Genomic DNA, 20408 nt, shown 5'->3' with positions numbered 1-20408 from the left:
AAACGATGTTGAGACTCTAGAAAGAGTAAGAGAAGAGCAACAAAGATGATTAGGGGACTGGAGGCTAAAGCATATAAGGAACGGCTGCTGGAATTTGTCTAGATTAATGAAGAGAAGGATGAGGGGGAACATGATAGCAGTGTTCCAATATCTCAGGGGCTGCCACAAAGAAGAGGGAGTGAAGCTATTTTCCAAAGCACCTGAAGGCAGGACAAGAAGCAACGGATGGAAACTAATCAAGGAGAGAAGCAACCTAGAACTAAGGAGAAACTTCCTGACAGTTAGAACAATTAACCTGCTGCCTCGCAAGTAACCGGGCTGACCACCATTGCTCCTGCCTCTTCTCCGCTTTGCATACTCTCAGATCAAGCAGAGGAGGCAGTTCCTTCTCATCCAAGCTAGCTGGCTGCAGTTGCACACTTTCTCCTTCTGAGGCCTTGGGCTGTCCTGCTGCAGCTGTGTCTTGACCGTCTCACACATGGCCACATCTGCTGCTCCCCCTGCAACCATTCCACCATGCTTGGTCTTGCTGATCCTAGCTCGAGACCACCTAGAGGCATGCTGTCACCTCTCCCCTCCATGGGGAATGGGACAACGTGCCACAGCAACTTACCCTGTACTCGCTATGGCCAACTTGTCACAGCCAGCTCGCCACGGGACAACTTGCTGCAGGACAATTCAACAATTCGATTTAATTATTTAAAATAATTTTAAAAATATTTTAATTTTTGTCATTCACATTTCATTTTCCTTTGGCATCCTTTATTTAATGATTCTATTCCACCATTTCTTCAATATTAGTGTAACTCTTGTCCTGCGGCGAGTTGTCCAGTAGTGATTTGGCAATGGTGAGTTGTCTCACAGCGAGTTGGTGTGGAGAGTTGGCCATGGCATGTTGTCCTAGATCCCTTTGACGTGCCTGGGACCGGCTCATCCCCTTCCGAGCTGGCACCTGGAGAGGCATCTAGGGAAGCGTCCAAGGAGGTCATCACACGAACAGTGATTCATCCAAAAAAAGTGCTAGACTCTCATCATCCTTATGAGCTGCTGACTACAATAGATCACAGTCTATTAAAATGGCCTGAGCTTTAGTTTAGGTGAAATACACTTGGATGGCATTTAGGTCAAAGTGTTGTGGAAAACCACTGCCTTGTCTCAGCATATTGTGTGAACCTCATCATCACTTTAAGCCATCCTAGAGGTCAATTGGTTGCACAGTATGAACACAATTCTATTTTGTTAATTTGCTTTTGGGGTTAGGCATATATTGTGTGAATCCAGCCGCTGTCAAGTTCTGTTGGCAGCAATCTTCTAATGACTAAAAGAATATATTTACTGGTTATCCTCAGCTTATGTTGGTAATGGGGACCAGAGTTGCCATCACTAAGTGACTTGGTCACAGAGTATGACATCACATGACCACGCCACTTGGAAAGAGCAAGTCTGGCTGTTGTGATAAAATGAGGGTTTGCAACTTCTGACTTCCTGCTGGCTTCCCCATTGACTTTGCTTTTGGGAAGCTGGCAAGGAACAACACAAACTGTAATCATGGGACTGCAGGGCACTGCAATGGCCCAAACTCAGAGGATGGTCATAAGTCCCCCTCCTTCAGCATTGTTTGAACGGTCATTGAATGACTGACGAAACCCAAGGAAACCTGAACTCCATTTTTTTTTTCTTCTAAGACTCGAAACTACTTTTTCCCACTCCAGAAGCAAGATGTTCAGGTGACTAATTTCCACCCCAATTCATTTTTGCAGCCTTGTCTTGGTCTTGTAAGTCACGCAAAGCTTGGGCTGGGATTTCAGAACCTGTCAAAATAGTTTGAAGCAGTGCAGCAGTTTAGCCAAAGAGCTGCCCCCTGTTAAACCTCTTGGTTTCCTCCTAGGTAAGAGAGCCGAAAAAGAAAGACCCCTTTGAAGAAAGCGGGCTGAACCTGAGTCCCACCGCAGCAGAAGCCAAAGAGAGAGTGCGTGCCAAGCGGGTGAACAAGAGGGCGCCTCAGATGGACTGGAACAAGAAGCGGGAGATCTTCAGCAATTTCTGAGCCCATTGAGGGTCTCCGTTTCCCTTCTGGCTCCTCCTGCAAGGAGACATTTGCAAGGTGCACAAATTGTGTCCCACCCTGACGGACAGGGCCGCAACGCACTCCATGCTCCACATTTTTCCACAAGCAAGGCGGTTTCTCTCTGATTGCGCCAAGTGGTCTGAGAGCAAATCTGAGGGAAGGGGAAGGCGAAGAAGGTGGGAGGGAGAGAGAAACCTCTTGCAGTTTGTATTAATTAGGGATCATTTAACTGGCAATATTAGAATATATTATTTATAGGACCATTTTTATATAAGGAATTGTTTGAGTTGCTTTTCTTCCCCATTTGTGTTTAGATATTTTAAAATATTTTTACATTCCAAATCAGCACCTTTCCATTTAGCTGAAAGCTGTAGCTTCTACCACTATGGACTGCAGTGTTAACAACTTCAGAAATGGATTAGCTAACTATTCCTTGATCGTGACCCTTTCAGTTCCAAGTTTGGAGTTTATTTTTTCAGTACTTTTTATTTTTTTTTTTCAGTACTTTATTCAGCTAGCACTTGACATTCCCTTGTTTTTAGTGTATCAGATACTTTTCTTTCCAATCCTTTTTTAGGCTCATAACTTAGCAAGTACAGGATTGTAATCTGAATTCATTTTTATTATAAGAGAGTTGCTTAATAATGAGATGGGTGGCCACCTCATGTAATGTTGGAAAAAAACCCAACTTTTTAGTGAGACTTGGGAGAGTTATGAGAAAAAGGTTCCTTTGAGAATGAAGTTCTTGCTGGTAAGCAAAAAACATCTCAAGGTGAATTTTATCTTTATTATTTTGAGGGCATTAAAAAAACTTACAATGCTTCAATTTTGCTGCTCTTTCAGTAGCTGTGAGGCAGGCAGCCAGCCTCTCTTTCAGCTTGCAGCCTAAAATAGATGCCTTTTTCTGTCCCCAAGATGTTGACTGGGCTTGGTCTCAGGTGGGACTAATCTTCACACAGGTGGTAAACATAATTGTGAATTTGGTGCAATGCTCTCTAGCTCTTACACAGTTGCTCTTGGGGAAAGTGTGAATGTGAGATGCCAGCGTGTCTACAGCTCCCTGAAGATTGTGACACATCTGCTCCAGAGCTGTCCGTTGGTGCCTAGCTAGATTAAGGCTCAAAATCCAGAGACAGCGTGCAGTCTCTGTGAGTAAATCTGGTGGTCATCATTAGCCACTGACCGTTCTGAGGGGGCAAGGGAAGGGAACGCACAGAGAAATGACTCTTACATGTAAGCCCTTTAGGCAATGAGTATTTTTACTCCATCTTTATTCCTGGTGGGACACGTGTTGTGAGAAATTTCTGCTGCATACAGTATGCCACTGTGCCTTAGACCCAGGTTGGGAGAGAGAGGGCAAATTTGGGGTTTCCCACCAAATTGATTCTCTTCTGGTGGGAATGTGGTTTCTAGTGTTTCCGAACAGCGTAAAAACAAGGCAAATATTTCCAAGTAATTTCTGCAGCAATCTCTTACCCATAAAAATGCCACTAAGAGTTCTGGATGCAAAGTGGAGGTCACTCCCAACATTTTGGTGATGCCACAGAGACCTCCAGATGAGCTACCAGACTGGAATTATAAATTTGGCAGGAGGGATATGTGGCAGCTCAGAAATAATCTTAACCATATACAGTCTTCATTAAACCTAAACAGAAATCTAACTGAGTTGATGAATGAACCCTACACTCCCTCATTTTGGGGGGCAGCCTCTTAAAGGCCGAGGGGGGTCTTTGGCATGGGAAAAATGTCCACCAGAGAACAGCTCTCTTGGCAGGAAGGGGCGGGTGGAGCAGCTTTGCCAATGAGGTCAAGGGCTGCTTGGGAAGGAAAAGGCAGGGGGGGTCTCTGTGCCTCCCCTAGGAAAAGGAACAACCTTTTTTCTTTTTCTAAAAAGTTTTTTTAAAGCTTTAAGAATATAGCTGAATGGGATGCAGTTTTTCTTTCTTTTTTAAAAAAGCAGAGGAATTGCCTTTTAATGATGGCAGAGATTAAATATTGCTCTGCTGGGGTGTCCACCAGGGAAGGCCCCAAAACTCCCGATGGTGGCTGCAGTGGTGCAATCCAAGCCCTGCCTTTTGTGTGTACAAACTGTCCCCCAGCGCTCCTGAAGGAGAGAGGAGAGTGATGTTTTTGCATGTTATAAACAAACAAATTTGGAGCTTTTTGAATAGTTTGTAAATGGCTGAATTGAAGAAGATGGCTTAGTTCATTCTCTCCCTTTGAAAAAAAGGCAGTGGTTGTGATAAAGCAATTGTAGCATTTCTTACGAGAGGGTCCTTTTGTTCAGGCACTGCCTGGGTTGACCGAAAGGCTCTTAAGAGGTGGGGGCAACACCAAGGGCTGTGATGCTCTGAAGAGGCTTCAGATACGTGATGCATTTGTACCCATCAAGCCAGGCTCCAATGCCTAATTTTGCCCCTGGCAGCTGAGCTTCAATCACAGGATCTCTGGGAGGAAAAAGATTCGTGCTGCAAGAGAATCAAATTCCAGATTTGGCTCTCCTGTTAAAGAAACCAGGAAGCTTCCAGTGAGAACTTGATAGGGTGGGGCAGATCATCAGTTGCAATTCACCCTTTCTTGCTTTCCTTCCAGTGAATCTGATTGTAGAAGATGCTATAGTTTTTGAAAGGACAAAAGCCGTGGGTGGTAGCCGTGGTCTTCTCAACAAAAGTCCAGGTTCCCTGGAACTTTGTCTTGTGGTTTTGTAGAAATGGGGTGTTCGGGTGCCAGGTGGAGAGAGGGAAGTCTTGGCGGTGGTCCCGTCCACCCTTTTGGTCTGGTAGGTGCCTGCCGGTTAGGCAGCAGGCAGTGTGTCATTTTTGAAGTTTATGTCTCCAGCTTGCACACCTTGGGGCTCTCCAGAGGTGTTGGGGGTAGAGTGTCCTTAATGCCATATTGGTTGAGAATGACTAGTGCATTTCTGCTTATCTGTGGAAGTCCCAATTTGGGAAAGATCAAGCAATTTAACAAACTTAAAAAAACTAAGTTTCAGATTATTGATTCCATTAATCTTTGGCTTCACATTGTCCATGCAGGATGCCAAGAATTGATACAGATCACAGAAGCTGTCTCCTTGAACATCACTATTATAGTGGTTTTTTTAAAAAAGACATTCAGAAGTGCCCACAGAGTATTTTTCAAGAAGTCAAGATGACAGCCAAAGCTCCAGCCCTTGTTATGGGTGACATATGTACAAAGGAGGTAGGGCTTCCATTGCACAGCTGTTTCTGCCATCTTTAATTTTCCTTTCCTGTCCCCCAACTGGTGCCCCTGAACCCACTTATGAGCAGGGAGGAAAACGTTACTGTAGTTTTCACTTTCTCCATGATGATCCACCATCACATTCCAAATTATTTTAATGGCTGTCCTGCTGTAGGTGATTAAAGGACAGAGGCATCAAAATGTGCAAAGATAATGTGGTTGATGTAAGGCTACAGAAATGGAAATTCCACCCCCTTCCAGTTAATGGTTGTCGGAGTCTCCCTCTGGCTCTGCTCGGCTCCCCCCAGCAAGAGCTGGTGGGCTTAGAGCACCTGGTTTGGAGATGCCCAGCTGATCTCAGGGCAGACCTGCTCTTTCTTGGGGGGGGGGGGAGATTGGAGCCACCTCAGGAGGGAGCTGGAGACATTGATGGGGGCCAATGTGGAAAAGGTACCTTCTTGGGGAGGTGTGAATTTTTAAAAGGTGTGGGGAGACCCATATTAAGGTTGAAAATCTTAAGGTGGATCTTATGGTCTGCGTTGAAAGTGTTTTTTGTCACCTTTTTTGCTTTGTCGTCAGAACTGCTTGGCTTCATTGTTTTTTGGCAAAGGTCTCCAACCTTTTGAGCACCGGGGAGTGGTTCCGTGGAGGTTTTTCTGCGGACCGGAGGGGGCCTGGTTTTGTGTGCTGCCTGCATCCCGTGGATGGGGCTTTGCTTGTTTGCACAGACCGGTTTCTGGCATGCCAGGGGTTGGGGACCCGTTTTATGGAATTGTTTTCACATTAGAGGTGTCGGGGCAAAAGGCAGGCACCAGCACTGTGGCATTTTGCTCCAGGGGACAAGTGTGCAGGTGCAGACCTAAGAAAGGGCTTTGTTGGGTTTTCAAGACTGAAGGCTGTCTGGATGGTGGGTGGGATGAAGGCCCCCCCAGCGATCACCCCAACTTCCCTCTGCTTCATGGAATGATGCTGGTGGATAAAAGCACACACTTTCTTTTTCTGCCATCCTGCCAGCTCTGTAACTCGATTTCTGCACATTAATTCTCACATACTCACAAAAAAAAACTGACAAAAAAAGAGCTCTTTTAACTGCATTGTATTTTAAAAAGTATATTACAATGTCAATAATAAAACTGTTTCCTCATGGACAGCAAGTTTTGTTGTGTTCGTGTCTGTATTGTTTTCTATTTTTGTCCCTTCCTGAACTTGCCTTGCAAACACATTTTTCAACAAAGCTCAAGATTCACAGCATCACAAACGTCCTCCTTTGTCTGCTCCTTTCCCTGACATCTTGTCTGATGTCAGTCTGACAAGATGGCAGCTGCCACTGTGGGATCGAAGCCCCGCCCCCTTTTGTGTTGCATACACGGCACAGGTAAAGAGCTTTAATTGCGTCTTGACCCCACCCCATGAACATCTTTGCGGCCACCCTCAGAGGCTAATGTTGTAAGTTTTTAATGTAGCACAATAAAATGTTTAAATAAACAGTATCACTTGTATTCGTTGCTAATGAACTAATGTAAATGATATCAAACAAAACTTAGTTTGGGTCCAGATTTACCTTTTTGTGTGGGAAGAGTAATCGGCCAACCTTGCCGCTCAAAGACCAACGGTACCCCTTCTCTGCTGGGAAGTAACAACAGACCATTTTGCTTGTTTTAAAATGTGAAAATTTAGCCATCCCAATTCATATTTAGGATCCTGTTATGTCCATTCATCTATTGGTGTAGGGTGTGACTGCATCAAAGCCTCCCTGCATCCCCCACTGAGACACGGCCTCGTGCCCAGCCCTTTTCCTCTGAAATCAGACTTCAACACCCAGCAGCTTCTCCTGAGAAGAACGGGCGTGGCTGCTTGCAAGCCTGAGCCACCTTGGTGAGAGCTTCCGAGGCTACACATCTGACCAGATGACTGAGTTGGAGAAGGCCTTTGCTGGCACCAAGCGAGGAGCATTTGAAATGCAACTTCCAGGCAGGTTAGAAGATGAGTTTCCCTAGTATGAGACGGAGAAACCCAACCTCTGCAACCTGCAGCCACCTCAGTGGGATTCTGCTGGGTTCCTTCTGTTAGGACCCACATCCCCTCTGCTTCAGCTGTTGGGGCACTTCCCCTTCCTCCAATCTCCATGTTGAGTTGGGCTGGATGAGACTGGCCAGGACACCTAGCAATTCTCCATGGCCCTGGCTTTGAACAGAGGCCCTCTGATCCTCGTTCAACCATAAGACCCCCTTGCTTGTAGAGTTGCGTCACCCCCATTCAAGAGCAGAGCAAACCCAAGCATGCTGATCTCTTAACTGCTATCACACCCTTAAGCTTTGTTGCCTGCTTGAGTTGGCTTTTGGGGCAAGATGCCGACTTGGCAGTTCCCAGCATCTCTCACAATTACAATGACCTCTTGTGACCCTTCCAACTCTTATGATTCTGTTAATCATTTACTGGGATGGTGTAGTGAATCCTGCAGTTTGCAGAGCGTTTGTCTTGATGACCTTTTGGGTCCCTTCCAACTCCGATTCTATTAATCATCGGCCAGGGGGAGGGTTGGAAGCCCAGGGGGCTGCAGTTCTGCAACGGGCTGGCTCCTCCAGGGGTCTGGGCTGCGCCAATTTTGCCTGCTTTGGGCACCCTTCCCTGAAAGGACTGCCTGGCCGTCCCTGTTGTCCCAATTTGTCCCTTTCCAGTATTGTGCTGTGGCTGTTGCTGCTTCAAGCATTCCACAGGATGATTTATTTTCATTTCATTTGGAGAGGTTTTGTTCCTTAAGCAAGGAAACCAGCCATAAATATTTAGTATAATATAAATATAAACAAACACCTTGAAGGTCCTTGGGTTGCCTGCTCTAGATCCATGCAGTCATTCCTTCTCCTTCCAGACACCCCTCTTGAATGGAGTCAGCCTCCCACATACTTTATTTATTAAAAGTGCTTGCTGGGCAGAGTCAGTCCTTCTTGGATAGCAGCCTTTTCATGGAGACTTGAGAGGCAGCGTGAAATCCCGGTCCCGCCTCCTGCGCTGACAGATGGAGGACAGGAAGAGCTCCTGGGGGTTGTTCATCACCAGACCTCCTCCTTGCCCAAAGAGGCACTGCAGTTCCTGGGACAGGCACCAAGGCTCAGCCTGGCGGAAAACAGCTTCTCCCGAACAACGGAAGCTCCCAGACAAAGAGGCGGGGGAGGGGCTGTTCCTCAGTGGTTCATGGATCCGGGGCAGATGTTTCTGTTGAGGCACTCGCTGCAATGTGGATGGACAGGCAAGCAGATCTGCTGCCCGAAGCCAACCAGGAGCCAATTTATCTCACTCCAGAGAGTCCTGCAGATGGTGGAGCAGGGAGAGGGAAAAAAACATTTCAGTGTGGTAGAAAAAATAACACAACATCAACATTCAATGATGCTTGAAGCAGCCTACTCTCAGATGTTGCAGGAAGACAATTCCCAACCTTTGAGACCAAGGAACATCAATATCAGGAAATAACTACTATTCTGGAGCATCAAGCCATAAAGGTGAGTTGATAGCCGACCCTGGGGAGACTAAAGGGAAGTGAGGTTGCCACCGCGTCCCACTGATCAAAGTGCAACCCCAGAGGCTGCTCCCTGCCCCACTCCCGGCCTCCCCAGAACTCTCCCCTTTGTCCTGGGCTGGAGGACGCCTGTTAGAGCCAGCTTCCCTGCTTAGTTTCCAAGAAGGCCCACAGGGCAAGAAAGACGAGTCTGGAGCTGGTCTTTGGCTTGTGTTGGCTGGTGCACTGATGTCTGCTCACACTATGGTGATGGGAGAAAGAATGCCTTGGCTGAAATCCTACAACTGTGAGAAATTTCCTACAGGAGAACGCTCAAATGCTCCTCTTGTAGGTCAAAGGTCAACCCTTTGTTGCAACACTGAAATAAATGGGAAGATGGAGTAGTAAGTGATAAAAGTGGACCTTGCTGGTGGTTTCCGGCCCTCTTTCCTAGTGTGAAGGTGTGCCTGTTCCACTGGAAGGAGCAGCACTCTGACAGACACCCGTGGACCGCAGACCTCCAAGACAAGCGTTTTCCAGCCTGCGTTTCAGAGAATGGGAATGAAGGCCGCTTTGGCAATGTGGTTACAGCACTAGACTGGAAACTGAGAAGCCACAAATCCTAGCCCCATCTCTAGCACAAAGCCAGCCGCGTGATCCCAAAGTCTTATAAAGAACAAGGTGGTGGTGGAAACCCACTTCTGAAAACGTTGGCAGGAAAGCTGCAGGGATTCATCTAGGAGGGCAGTCACCAGAAGTCAAGACGGACTCAAAGCCCTTCCCCCATTTTCTGCAGAGAAACCTGAGCTTTTCCAAGGAGGATCCCAGTTCCAGGGAGGAAAATGTGATGAGCCTTGAAAAACAGAACCGGCAAACTGGAAGGAAAGGTCAACTGGCGACCAGTTTTGAAGCCCTTTTGCCTGCATCCAATCAGCTTAATAAGGAATGGTATTGTGGGAGCTTCTTAATTCAATGACCTTGCACAAAAGTCACGGGAGCTGTGATCTCACACTGAGACTAAGACAGAGGGAGAGAAGTGAAATATTTAGATCCAGTTTGGACAGGCTCACCTGGGCAGCCATTCTTCCAGAGCTTGCCTCGTTTCCTCTGGAAGTTTTGTTTCCTTTTTTGCCCACTTTAACCTGTTGCAAATTCGATGAACGTGTGTGTCCACACCTGTAGTGCAAAATCAGAAAGGGGGAGTTATCCTAAACAAGGACTGGGGAAAGCCCTCTCCTGCTGCAATCAGATGCATCCCATGCTCCTTGAATGATGGCACTTCTCCTCCTTGGAAGGACAGTTGCAGCCGAGTCAATCAAGTGAGACTGCAAACTGGCATTTTGTTTAACTTTAGAGAAACCTCTGTCAGAGAGGTTTGGCCCACAGAAGGACATCTCTGAATGGAGATAATGGATTTACGGGAGAGTTTGAGACATCTGTCAAGGGTTTGGTTTCCTAGAGGGCTGGGTCAGATGATCCCACCACCCTACAATTCTATCTGATTCTTCTCCCTCTCATGAACAAACCTGGAGTTACAGGCTGAAGGTCTAGATCAGCCAAGTGCTACTTAGAGCTGCTGCAGTAAGAAGGTGGTGGAGAAACAAGCGGAAACCTGGTGACTCCTCATCTGGCTGATGTCCAGGCCAAGACCCCAAGCTTCCCTCGCCATGACTGGCGTCCACTGAAGGAGGAGAACATTAGTGGCCTGGATAGGAAAGGCTCCAAAAATGTTCTTCCTTCTGGGGCTCCCAGGGAGCTGTGGCAGGACTGTCCATGGCATATTAACCATCAGTAGGAAAGAAATCGAACTGGACACTTGGCAGGACCCTTGCCAACATCTCTGCTGACCTACTTCATGGCTGCTTTGCCCCAACTGCTTCTGCACTCCTCTCCCTGGAAGCCGACCCCGCTTCCCCCCAGTGCCAGCCCTCCCGCATCGGCATCCAGGGAAGCTGAGCAGGAAGAAGGGCAGAGGCCAAGAAGATTCTGTCCGGTGGCAGAGAGACGCCAAGCAGAGCAACTTCCAGATCCATCCCACTTTATTTACTCCCCACTCAAATTTGGGCTGGCTAAAAAAGTGGCTGGCAGGCAGCGCATCGCCAGCCCACTGAAAGAGGCCCCATCACCTCGGAAGCGACGGTCCCACCTCTCCAGTTTCTCCTCCCATGAGGAAGCGTAAGCACTATGAAGCGGAATAAAAGCCTACGTGCCCTTGCTCTTGCTGGTCTAGGTTATCTCACCTGCACAACCTGACCCCAGGTCAGGCCCTACTCTGGCTCTGACGCTGCAGGCATTTCAGAAAACTTTCAAAAACACGGCTGTTTTCCTGGGGGGGGGGTGTGTGAAGCTCATGAGATAGATGTGATTGTAGGGACAGTTCTTGTCCTTGGCTCCCATTAGATGCACACAGTATCTGTTAATATTGTGACTGATTGTACTGAGTTTTAATTTAATGGGGGCTGCCCAGGGACAGGGTCACATAAATTGACCGAAACACAGGTAATTCTCAATATCACAATGGAGTCTGCCCATTGTCTTCTAAGTTGTGATGGTCATAAATCAGGTCGCCCAGATGATTAACTCAATTTTATGATGCTTTTGTGGCAGTCATTAAGCGAATGCTGTGGTTTTAAAGCTGCAAATGGCCATAAATGCAGGGCAACTGCTGAGGGATTGACATGCAGTCCTGTGATGGGGAGAGGCGCAATGGCTGTCATAGCTTCAGAACAGAATCTTAAGCACCCAAGGGGGGGGGGGTGTAACTATGAATGGTTGCTAAGTGACTGGATGTAGAGATGGGGGTTAGGTAAAGGTCGTGAGCAGCAAACTGCCCTTCCAAAGCCTACGTGCCTCTTCTCTCTACATCAGTGGTTCTCAACCTTCCTAATGCCGCAACCCTTTAATACAGTTCCTCGTGTTGTGGTGACCCCCAACCATAAAATTATTTTCGTTGCTATTTCATAACTGTAATTTTGCTACTGTTATGAATCGTAATGTAAATATCTGATATGCAGGGTGTATTTTCATTGTTACGAAATGAACATAATTAAAGCATAGTGATTAATCACAAAAACAATATAGCAATGCTCGATGGAGAAGCTTACTCTTCCTTGCTTAAAAATGTTGGGAGGGAGGGAAGGAGAAGGAAGGAAGGAAGGAAGGAAGGAAGGAAGGAAGGAAGGAAGGAAGGAAGGAAGGAAGGAAGGAGATGAAGAAGGAAGGAGATTGAAGGGGAAAGGAAGGAAGGAAGGAAGGAGAAAGAGATTGAAGGGATGGAGATGGAGATGGAAGGAAGGAAGATTGAAGGGGAAACGAAGGAGATGGAGAAGGAAGGAAGGAAGGAAGGAAGGAGAGAGAGAGATTGAAGGGGAAGGGATGGAGATGGAAGGAAGGAAGATTGAAGGGGAAAGGAAGGAGATGGAGAAGGAAGGAGATTGAAGGGGGGAGGCGGACGCACAAGCACCTCTGCACAATTGCCTGGGAAGGGGGAGAGGCTCTGGCGGAGAGCCAGGTGGAGAGCCAAGTGGCGGCACCTCCGGGGCCTCGGAAGTTGCGTGGAGGATCCACGTGCCTCGAAGCTGCCGGCTGCCCTCTCACACCCGCCAACCTGGAGCCCCCCATCCTCATCCTGGCACCTCTTGCCCTCTCCCAGCTGCCCCCCCGGGACCTGCCCGCCCCTCCAGCCATCGCAGTGGTGGGGTCGCGAGAGCCCCTTTCCACACCGCGCAGCACATCATACGCGAGAGGGGTGCAGCCGGAGCGGCAGCTCCCGTTCGGAAGGCACCGCTTCTCCCCTCCTGGCCTGGCCAGCTGGCCTCCGACGCACATGCGGACATCGCCCCCGCCTCGCCCTCTTCCCCGCCCCCTGGCCACTTCAGAGGCCCGGAGCCCAGCAAGCTGTGAAGGAGCCACTCCTGCCCGCTACCCCTAGGGCTGCGCCAGGCGGCAGAGGGCAGAGGTGGCCCTCTCCTTCCTCCTGCTGCCCCCAAAGCGGCTCGGGTGGGAGCCGGGAGGAAGAGGGGTACCTGGGGGGAGCAGCCGGGCTGGAGGAGGGGCTGGCGGGCTGCACGGCACCAGCCCCCATCGCGGCTCCATTGATGGACAGAGGACCAAGCTGGGCAGCGCGGGGGCAGTGGGGACAGCAGCAGCTTCGGGGGTCCCCGCCACCCCTGCGCTGCCCGGCCTGGTCCTCCGTCCATCAATGGAACCGCGGTGGGGGCTGGTGCCGTGCAGCCCGCCAGCCTGGCTGCTCCCCCCCAGGTACCCCTCTTCCTCCCAGCGCCCGCCCGAGCCGCCTTGGGAGCAGCAGGAGGAAGAAGGAGAGAAGGGCGAGAAAACCGCTGCCACTGTCCCCGCCGCCTGGCCTTGCCCTCCGCCCATCCGACAGAGCCGCAGTGGGGGCTGGTGCCGTGCGGCCCGCCAGCCCCTCGTCCAGCCTGGCTGCTCCCCCCCAGGCACCCCTCTTGCCCCGGCGCCCACCCGAGCCGCCTTGGGGGCAGTAGGAGGAAGAAGGGGAGGAGGAAGAGGGTAGCAAGGAAGCCGCCGCCAGCACTGGGCCCCAGGAGGCGGCTCTCCTCTCCTACCTTTGCTGAATCTCCTTCTTCCTTCCCAGCAGCCTGGACTCCGGCGCGCCTTCCTGGCCAGCGGGCTGGCCGGGGATCGCAGGGGCTGGTCTCCCTTGGGCTGCAGCTTGCAGGAGGGCTGGCCCGCTCAGCAGAGCCTCCAGCGGGTCGCTCCCAACAGGGATCCCGGGGCTTCCCTGGGTGGCTCCAAGGCCACGAGACCCTGGCCGTGCTTCTCCCAGGGGACGGGGCACCTGGCACAGGACCAATCAGGAGCCCTGCAGGAGGTAAGTCCGCCTGAGAGAGAGAGAAGGGAAGCGAAAGTGCCTCTCTGTCTCTCTCTCTGCAAATGGCGGAGGAGGCCGTGCGGAGATGGATGCGGAGCAGTGTCTCGGTTCCTAAGACCATCGGAAATATGTGTTTTCCGATGGTCTTAGGCGACCCCTGTGAAACGGTCGTTCGACCCCAAAAGGAGTCGCGACCCACAGGTTGAGAACCGCTGCTCTACATGATCTCATCCATTCACATCACTATGGCAATGTAGGGAAATACCCCAGGTTGGTACATGATATCACCTGGTTCACATGGTATCAGCCAGGTTACATCAACAGGATGTGGGAGAAGATTGCTCCCTGTCTGGGCCTCCTGGCTGGTATATTCTTAAGGATTGGCAAGGATTTTCATCAATAGAAATGCTGTTACTATGCTGATGCCATCTTACTTTATGCTATTTGGAATACCTGTATATAAAGAATAAACACTGTGAATGTAGTCAGCCATATCTGCACCCTGCAATGACTGAGCACTGATTCCTTCAGCTGGTCATAAACTGAGGACCACTTATGAATGAATGAATGAATCTGAACTCTGAAGTTCAGGCAATCCAGATGTAAATATGACAACTGAACAGGAATTGGAAGAGGAAGAAGGATTGGAAGAGAGAAACATTAGTGAATATGAACTGGATACACAGCAGGGATTGTCAAACAACCTAAATGTGCAAGACTGAGATAGCTGAATGCTTGTTCCCCCAAAAGACACAGAAACAGATCCACTCTGCAAGAGACATACCAATTCCCGAGGCTTTCTTCCAGGCAATGTCCATCACCAGGTGGGCCATCTTCGGACCGACCCCAGGCAACTTCACCAACTCGGCCACAGTTTGTGGGATGTCGCCGGCATAGTCCCGCTTCAGGATTGCTGTAGTTTGCTGGACATATCGCGCCTTGTTCTGCAGCCCACGAAAATGTAAATTCACTGAGCTGGGCTGACCAGGGCCAATCTGACTCCGCATTTTCTTTCTTTTTTCCTACTGTGTCCTAACCAGCCGGCCCCAAGGGAACCTGGTGCTTGCAACCCAACCCCCCCCCCAGTTTTTCTCTCTCCTACCACTGTTCCCCTTCAAACAGTATTTGGAGACAGCTGCCCAGAAGTAACACCGAAGCTTCAAGACCACAACCCCCCATAGACCTGACCTGCATCCTCTAAACCAGGGGTGTCAAACTGCCGGCCCCCAAGCCAGTTTCATCATACCGAAGCTGCGCCCACCCAACTGCCGGCAATGCAAAAAGAGTCGCGATACATTGCAACACGTCACATGACGTTGCAAGCTTCACACCTGTGCTCTAAAGCCTTTGAAAAGCTATCCAGGTTATAGTGCCTACTTTGCCATCTTAATAAACACATCAGAACAGCTCTGCAGGATTAGGCCAAGGCCCATCTTGGTCCAAAATTTTGTTTCTTGCAGTGGCCAAACAGATGACCTGGGGGCTCACAAACAAGAAATGAAGACTACCACTCTGTCTGCAAGTTGTGTTCTCCGAGAGATACTTGGAGGCATTTGCTTCCAATCCAGAGGCAATTTTCCTGCCTTCAAGACCAGCAGCCCTGCAAAGACTATCCTTCTCCATTCTTTATCCAATCTGCCTTAGAGCCATCCAGGCAGGTGGTCACCATCCCCACATTAGGGCAATGAATTTCAGAGATTCACAATGTGCCATAGCACTTAAAGCCCAACAGTGCTTTACAGCCCTCTCTAAGCAATTTGCAGAGTCAGCCTGTTGCCCCCAACAATCTGGGTTCTCATTTTACCAATCTTGGAAGGACGGAAGGCTGAGTCCACCTTGAGCCGGTCAGGATCAAACTCCCGGCTGTGGACAGAGTCAGCCTGCAATGCTGCATTCTAACTCCTGCGCCACCACCACGTGGAGAGATGCTTCCTTTTATCTGCCTTCCTTCCATGTTCTATGAGTGTAGTGACCATAAACTCTTTATTTATATTATAAAGCTTTTATTTCAGAAATCTGTCCTTTATTTTCCAAAAATTCAATTGCTTTACTTTAGTCATTTAACATTTATCATACAAATGGTACCACTTAAAATTTTTTACATTATTTTTACATTTTTAGTCTATATTGTGAAATTGAACACTTTTAAAAATAAATTTATATAACAATAGCACTAGACTTTTATACCGCTCCACAGTGCTTTACAGCCCTCTCTAAGCGGTTTACAGAGTCAACCTGTGGCCCCCAACAATCTTGGTAGAGTTCGTGCAGACTGCAGCCAAGCAGCATATTTTCCACAAACAAGTGAGGTGGAGCGGAGGGGGGGAGGGAGAGAAGGCGGTTGACAAGCCCTGCCTAAGACCATCGGAAATATGTGTTTTCCCATGGTCTTAGGCGACCCCTGTGAAAGGCTCGTGCGACCCCCCCCAAAAGGGTTGCGACCCACAGGTTGAGAACCGCTGTTTTATTGGAATATTTTTTTGTAGAATTTTTGTTTTTGCTCTTGAATTTTCCTTTATAAAGCAAAGTTATAAATGCAAAAGAATTAATTTTTGTTATACTTATGAACCTCTTTCAGATTTGCCCCTTTTCCAGGGCTGTCCTTTATTTTTTCTAAGAAAACACATATACTGGACCTAACATTTGGAGGAGGATGAGGAGGAGGAATACTTCTTCATGCCACACACAGAGCTGGGCCAAGAAATCAAAGGGGATGCTGAAGGGAACAGAGAAGCAGGCCCTCCACCTTCTGCCAGCAAGGTCTCGTTGCCACACTGGGAGGTGCAGAGCAGCCTTTCCTAATTGACAGGAAGTTCCTTTGGCTGCTCTGTGCAGGCAGAAGATGGAACAAACTAATGCACTGATGATGCTACATGGTTTGGTAATGGATATGGTAACGGCCACATTCACACACAATTGGCCACAGCTATTTTGGCAAAGCTGCTAAGACGGATTGTGGCTCGGGAAGCTCCATGGGGGTTTTGAGCCCAATCCTCTCTGTCCAACCAGCCTACCTCACAGGGTTGGGATGGGGTGACTGGGTGGCAGAGGTGCTCCCATGGAAGACAGAGAGTATATTAACCTGCAAATTAACCCTGCTTCCCCAGCTCTTCCCCTTCAGGTGGAAAATCACTCACCCTCCAAAAGCCGACGGGATAAATGAGCCGGCCCAGTGCCTCCTCGTCAGTCTCCAAGATCTGGTCCACCGTCAGGCCGTGCTTCCGCAGACGCATCATGGCTGCGAAGGTCACCTGGTCTCTCGTCTGGCTGGAGAGCATGAGCGACAGCAGAATCTGGTAGCGCTTCACCTGCCAAGCAGAAGAGAGAGAGGCAGAGGGGATCCCGTTTCTGGCTGGCCCGGGACCCTCTAGGCCAGTGATGGCGAACCTTTTAGAGACCGAGTGGCCAAACTGCAATCCAAAACCCACTTATGCAGCGTGGCCCATTGGCTGGGCGTGGCTGCGGTGGTAACGGCAGACTGGGTGGGACTAAAAAGTTTAATCAATCAATTCCAACTTTGCAAGATCTTTTTTTCCCTGCAAGAAGTTGAAATTGACTGATTGAATCTTTTTTTTTTGTACACGATGGTGGAGGCCTAAAGTGAAAAGGTTTTATAAAACCCAGCTGAAGGCCTAGGACTGGGGCGACGGCGCGTGTGCCCACAGAGAGGGCTTTGAGTGCCGCCTCTGGCAGCCGTGCCATAGGTTCGCCACCACTGGTCTAGGCCCTCCTTGGCCTCCTGGCTGCCCCACTCACCTCTGGAGGGGCCTCCCTATCAAAGCATGCACTGGCTCCCATCTGGTCGACCGGAGCATCCCTCTCTCTCCGCATCTCCCGGATGTTAGCCAGCTGCTGCTCCCAGTTGGCCGGTTCCCATTTCTGTTTCTTGGGTTCGGGGGCCTCTGCTGCCCCATTTCCCTCTGTAGGCTCATAGGCAATTCCCACTTTCCTTCCCCTCTGGAGATTTCTTGGGCAGGTCTCTGTTGGTGCTGTGACACATAATGGAACACACACACACACAAATAAGCAACAGGAATCAGAAAAGCTCTTGGTTCATTTCATCCAGTGCTACAAGATAGGAAGACATTTTCAAACTCGGTCCAAGGAAAGAGAAGATTGAGACGAAATATCCTAAGACAAACACGAGGGTAGCAACTGGGAAGCAGGCTGCTGCAGCTGCGATCCCCTCCCTCTCTTCCACGTTCCTCCCTCATTCCTGAAGGCTCTGGGCAGCTCACAAGGAAAAACTTGCAGCAAAGCTTGTTCTGGACTGTTTTCCGTAATCAGCCAGTGCACTTTTCTTCTTCAACAATTTTCTTGACAAAATAAATCTCTGCATCCATTTCTTGCAAGGCAGGCCTAATGCATCAATATCACTAAAGAGAGGTGATAGTCGCTGGTTTTCTTGTTTTTTTGGTCCAAATTTCCCAGTTTGGCTTATGTCTAGTTAATGATTGTACTGCATATTATATCACAGATACGGGCTTTGCTATTTCTGCCATTGATGATTCTGCTGTATTTCCACTATCCCGGTTTGTTTTTAGCACTTTTCTCACTCCTTGGATGCATTCCTTACTAGTCACGTTTGGGCACTGTCTATGCTTGATGTAATCCAGCTGTAAAACGCCTAATACTTGTAAACTTCATCCTGTGGCTCCTGATCCTTTGGCTATTCCGTGTTTCAATTCTATTACTGGACATGATTTTACCCCAATCCACGGTATTTCTCTAGACCAAATTCCATTGTTATCATCTATTCTCAAAATTCTGACAGTATTTGTCAATGATTGGATTTTTATTTATTTGCATCCTGCCTTTATTATTTTTACAAATAGCTCAAGTGGCCAGCACACCTAATCCTATTTTCCCCACAACAACCCTGTGAGGCAGGCTGGGCAGAGAGTCATCCAGCCTGGTGTTTTGTTGCCAAAGGAAGGGAGGAAAAAGGTAAAGGGCTGCTGCCAGGGACCCTGAGGGGAGGACCAAGCCCAAGCAGAAGGAAGGAAGCGCCTCGGCTGCCCAGTCCATCCCCTCCAGAGATCGGGTTGCTGCCAATTAAGGTCGAACGGCCAGTTCTGTGCCTGGAAAACGACCTGAAAGCCTGGCTGGTTGCTGGGGGGGGGGGGAGTGTTCCGTTGCGCCGGCCTCCTGGGGCCCCTTCCCGGACGGCGCCCCGAAGCCAGCCCGCCAGCCGGCCTTCATCCGCCCCCCGAGGGCAGCCAGCGCTTCTCCAGGCGGCCGAGCGGCGGAGCCCCGCCGGGGTCGCCTCCAATCACTCCGCGTCCCAACCAGGTCCGAAGAGGGCGGGCAGCGAGGTCCTCTAGCCCGCCGCTCACTCCCTGAGCCCGGCTCGGGGGCCACACGAACGCCCCGCATGCGAGCCCCGCGCCGCCCACGCGCCCCTCTCCCCGCCTCACCTCGGGCCCCGCTCGGCCGCCGCAGCCGGGCTGAGAAGCTGCGCCCCGCGCACATGGCCCAGCCCACCGGGACCACAACCCCCACAATGCCCCGCGGGGAGACCCGCCTCCTCCCGCCGTCTCGTGAGCCCCACACCGGAAGCTCAGCGGCCCTTCCGCTTGCGGGGGGGCCGGGAGGGGCGGGGCAGCGGAGGGGGGGGCGAGGTGTTTACGCGCTTTGGGGTCGCAGCCCGGTAAGTCGGCGGCGCCTCGGCCCGGGCGGGTCTGCTCCGCGGGGCTGTTGTGCGGGACAGCCGCGGAAACGCGCGGGGGGCCATCGCGGCCTCTCGGCTCCGGCAGGCAAGCAGGGCGGCCCGGGCCGGCCGCGGGAGCGCCTGGAGCAAAGGCGGGGGCGCGGCCAGGAAAGACCCGGGCCGGCCGGAGTCGGGCAGCCGCGGAGGCGGTCGGTCCTTGGGCTTGCTTGGCCAGTCGGGGTCCGACCGTGCAGCTCCCGGAAGAGGAGGCGGAGGCGGAGGATGGGAAGGTCGCCGCGCTTCGCCTCCGTTAATCTCGGGCGGCCCTGAACGAAGCGAAGGCAAAGCCCGTTCGGAGCTGAAAGCCGCTGCTGGTTCCTTCGGCCCGCGGAGCCTCCGGAGCGGCAGCCGGGCCCAGCTCGCCTGCAGGGGAGGGCGGGGGGGCTGGTCGGAGTTGCCCCCTTCGGCGCAGCTCCCCGGCCAGGGGGCGAGAGGGGCCCCCTCGGCCTCCAAGAGCCCCGGTGGGCGAAGCGAGGCCCGCCCCAGGCGGAGGCCCCGTCGCCGGGGGGAGAAGGTGGTCCGGCCGCTTGCCGTGGAAGCGGGAGCCGGTAAGGGCTCCCGAAGCGTCGCCAGCAGCCCACAAAGCCACCCGGGAGCTGGTTCGGGCTTGGCCGAGCGACCGAGGCACCAGGCTGGAAATCGGGCGATGGGAGTTGTAGTCCCGCCTTGGGCGCAACAGCCTGCCGGGGGGGGCTGGTTGTGGGGAGGAAGGTGGGTGGCAGGAGCGCTAAGCTGTTCCCGGTTCCCTGCAGGGCGACGAAGGTGGGATAAACATCTAATGCTAGGAAACCAGGAGGAGCCGAAGGGGCCTCGTGCCGGTCCCATCAGCCGGAGAGAGTCGGCGGGCAGGGAGCAGCAGAGGCGCTTTTCCCGCAGCGGCCCCCTGGAGACGAGCAGGGCCTCAACCCTGTTGGCCTTTCTCGAGGCCCTGGAAACCTGGCTGTGCTCCTGGGCCCGGGAGGCTGAATGGGTTAAGGGCCCTGGTTGCTGGGATGCATAAGAAAACAGTAGCTCATTGAAGCATAGCTTGGTTAGGGGAAAGGTGACAGTAAAAATTACATGTCCAAAATGCTCTCTTCCCTTTTCT

The 20408-nt window shown here is 50.9% G+C and overlaps 4 protein-coding genes across 11 annotated transcripts in view; 3 read left to right on the top strand and 1 right to left on the bottom strand.

Annotated features, from left to right (window-relative positions):
• The window catches only part of SLC9A3R2 (SLC9A3 regulator 2), a 92746-nt gene extending 86341 nt beyond the window's left edge, over positions 1–6405 (top strand). The window contains exon 7 of the mRNA XM_039355575.1: positions 1889–6405. Within this exon, the coding sequence (XP_039211509.1) occupies positions 1889–2047 (159 nt within the window). The 3' untranslated portion in view covers positions 2048–6405. The remainder of the gene's footprint in view (positions 1–1888) is intronic.
• On the bottom strand, positions 6350–19154 carry NTHL1 (nth like DNA glycosylase 1). 2 transcript variants are annotated; one of them, XM_039355577.1, is made up of 7 exons: positions 19029–19154; positions 17368–17600; positions 16749–16919; positions 14396–14555; positions 9833–9938; positions 9186–9303; positions 8437–8575 (listed from the first exon to the last, which is right to left on the bottom strand). In XM_039355577.1, the coding sequence occupies exons 1-6, from the start codon at positions 19081–19083 to the stop codon at positions 9213–9215; spliced, it is 816 nt and encodes a 271-aa protein (XP_039211511.1). In that variant the 5' UTR covers positions 19084–19154; the 3' UTR covers positions 8437–8575; positions 9186–9212. The 2 variants fall into 2 exon arrangements, with proteins under 2 accessions (XP_039211510.1, XP_039211511.1); XM_039355576.1 differs by lacking the exon at positions 9186–9303 and having other exon boundaries at positions 6350–8575.
• Positions 19082–20357, top strand: LOC120313540. Its single transcript, XM_039355558.1, has 3 exons — positions 19082–19151; positions 19516–19869; positions 20074–20357. The coding sequence occupies exons 1-3, from the start codon at positions 19082–19084 to the stop codon at positions 20319–20321; spliced, it is 672 nt and encodes a 223-aa protein (XP_039211492.1). The 3' UTR covers positions 20322–20357.
• TSC2 (TSC complex subunit 2) overlaps positions 19210–20408 on the top strand; it is a 51763-nt gene continuing 50564 nt past the window's right edge. For 6 of the 7 annotated variants that reach the window (XM_039355573.1, XM_039355571.1, XM_039355570.1 and 3 more), the window contains exon 1: positions 19210–19261. The gene's annotated coding sequence lies outside the window, so the exon portion shown is untranslated. The remainder of the gene's footprint in view (positions 19262–20408) is intronic. The other variant, XM_039355572.1, reaches the window with a different exon arrangement.

The sequence above is a fragment of the Crotalus tigris genome, unplaced genomic scaffold (genome assembly GCF_016545835.1).
Source record: "Crotalus tigris isolate CLP2741 ecotype Arizona unplaced genomic scaffold, ASM1654583v1 scf7180000018693.663989, whole genome shotgun sequence".
Lineage (NCBI taxonomy): Eukaryota > Metazoa > Chordata > Lepidosauria > Squamata > Viperidae > Crotalus > Crotalus tigris.
The sequence above is the reverse complement of the archived record's forward strand: the minus strand, read 5'-3'. Positions and strand labels throughout refer to the sequence as shown.

Coding starts and splice junctions, on each gene's coding strand:
- NTHL1 (XM_039355576.1), bottom strand. CDS start 19,083: ATGTGCGCGGGGCGCAGCTTCTCAGCCCGGCTGCGGCGGCCGAGCGGG. Junction 17,601..19,028: donor GCGGCCGAGCGGGGCCCGAG/GTGAGGCGGGGA, acceptor TATGTGTCACAG/CACCAACAGAGACCTGCCCA. Junction 9,939..14,395: donor GAAGAAAGCCTCGGGAATTG/GTATGTCTCTTG, acceptor TTTGCACTACAG/GTGTGGACACACACGTTCAT.
- LOC120313540 (XM_039355558.1), top strand. CDS start 19,082: ATGGCCCAGCCCACCGGGACCACAACCCCCACAATGCCCCGCGGGGAG. Junction 19,152..19,515: donor CCGCCTCCTCCCGCCGTCTC/GTGAGCCCCACA, acceptor CCGACCGTGCAG/CTCCCGGAAGAGGAGGCGGA. Junction 19,870..20,073: donor TGCCGTGGAAGCGGGAGCCG/GTAAGGGCTCCC, acceptor GGTTCCCTGCAG/GGCGACGAAGGTGGGATAAA.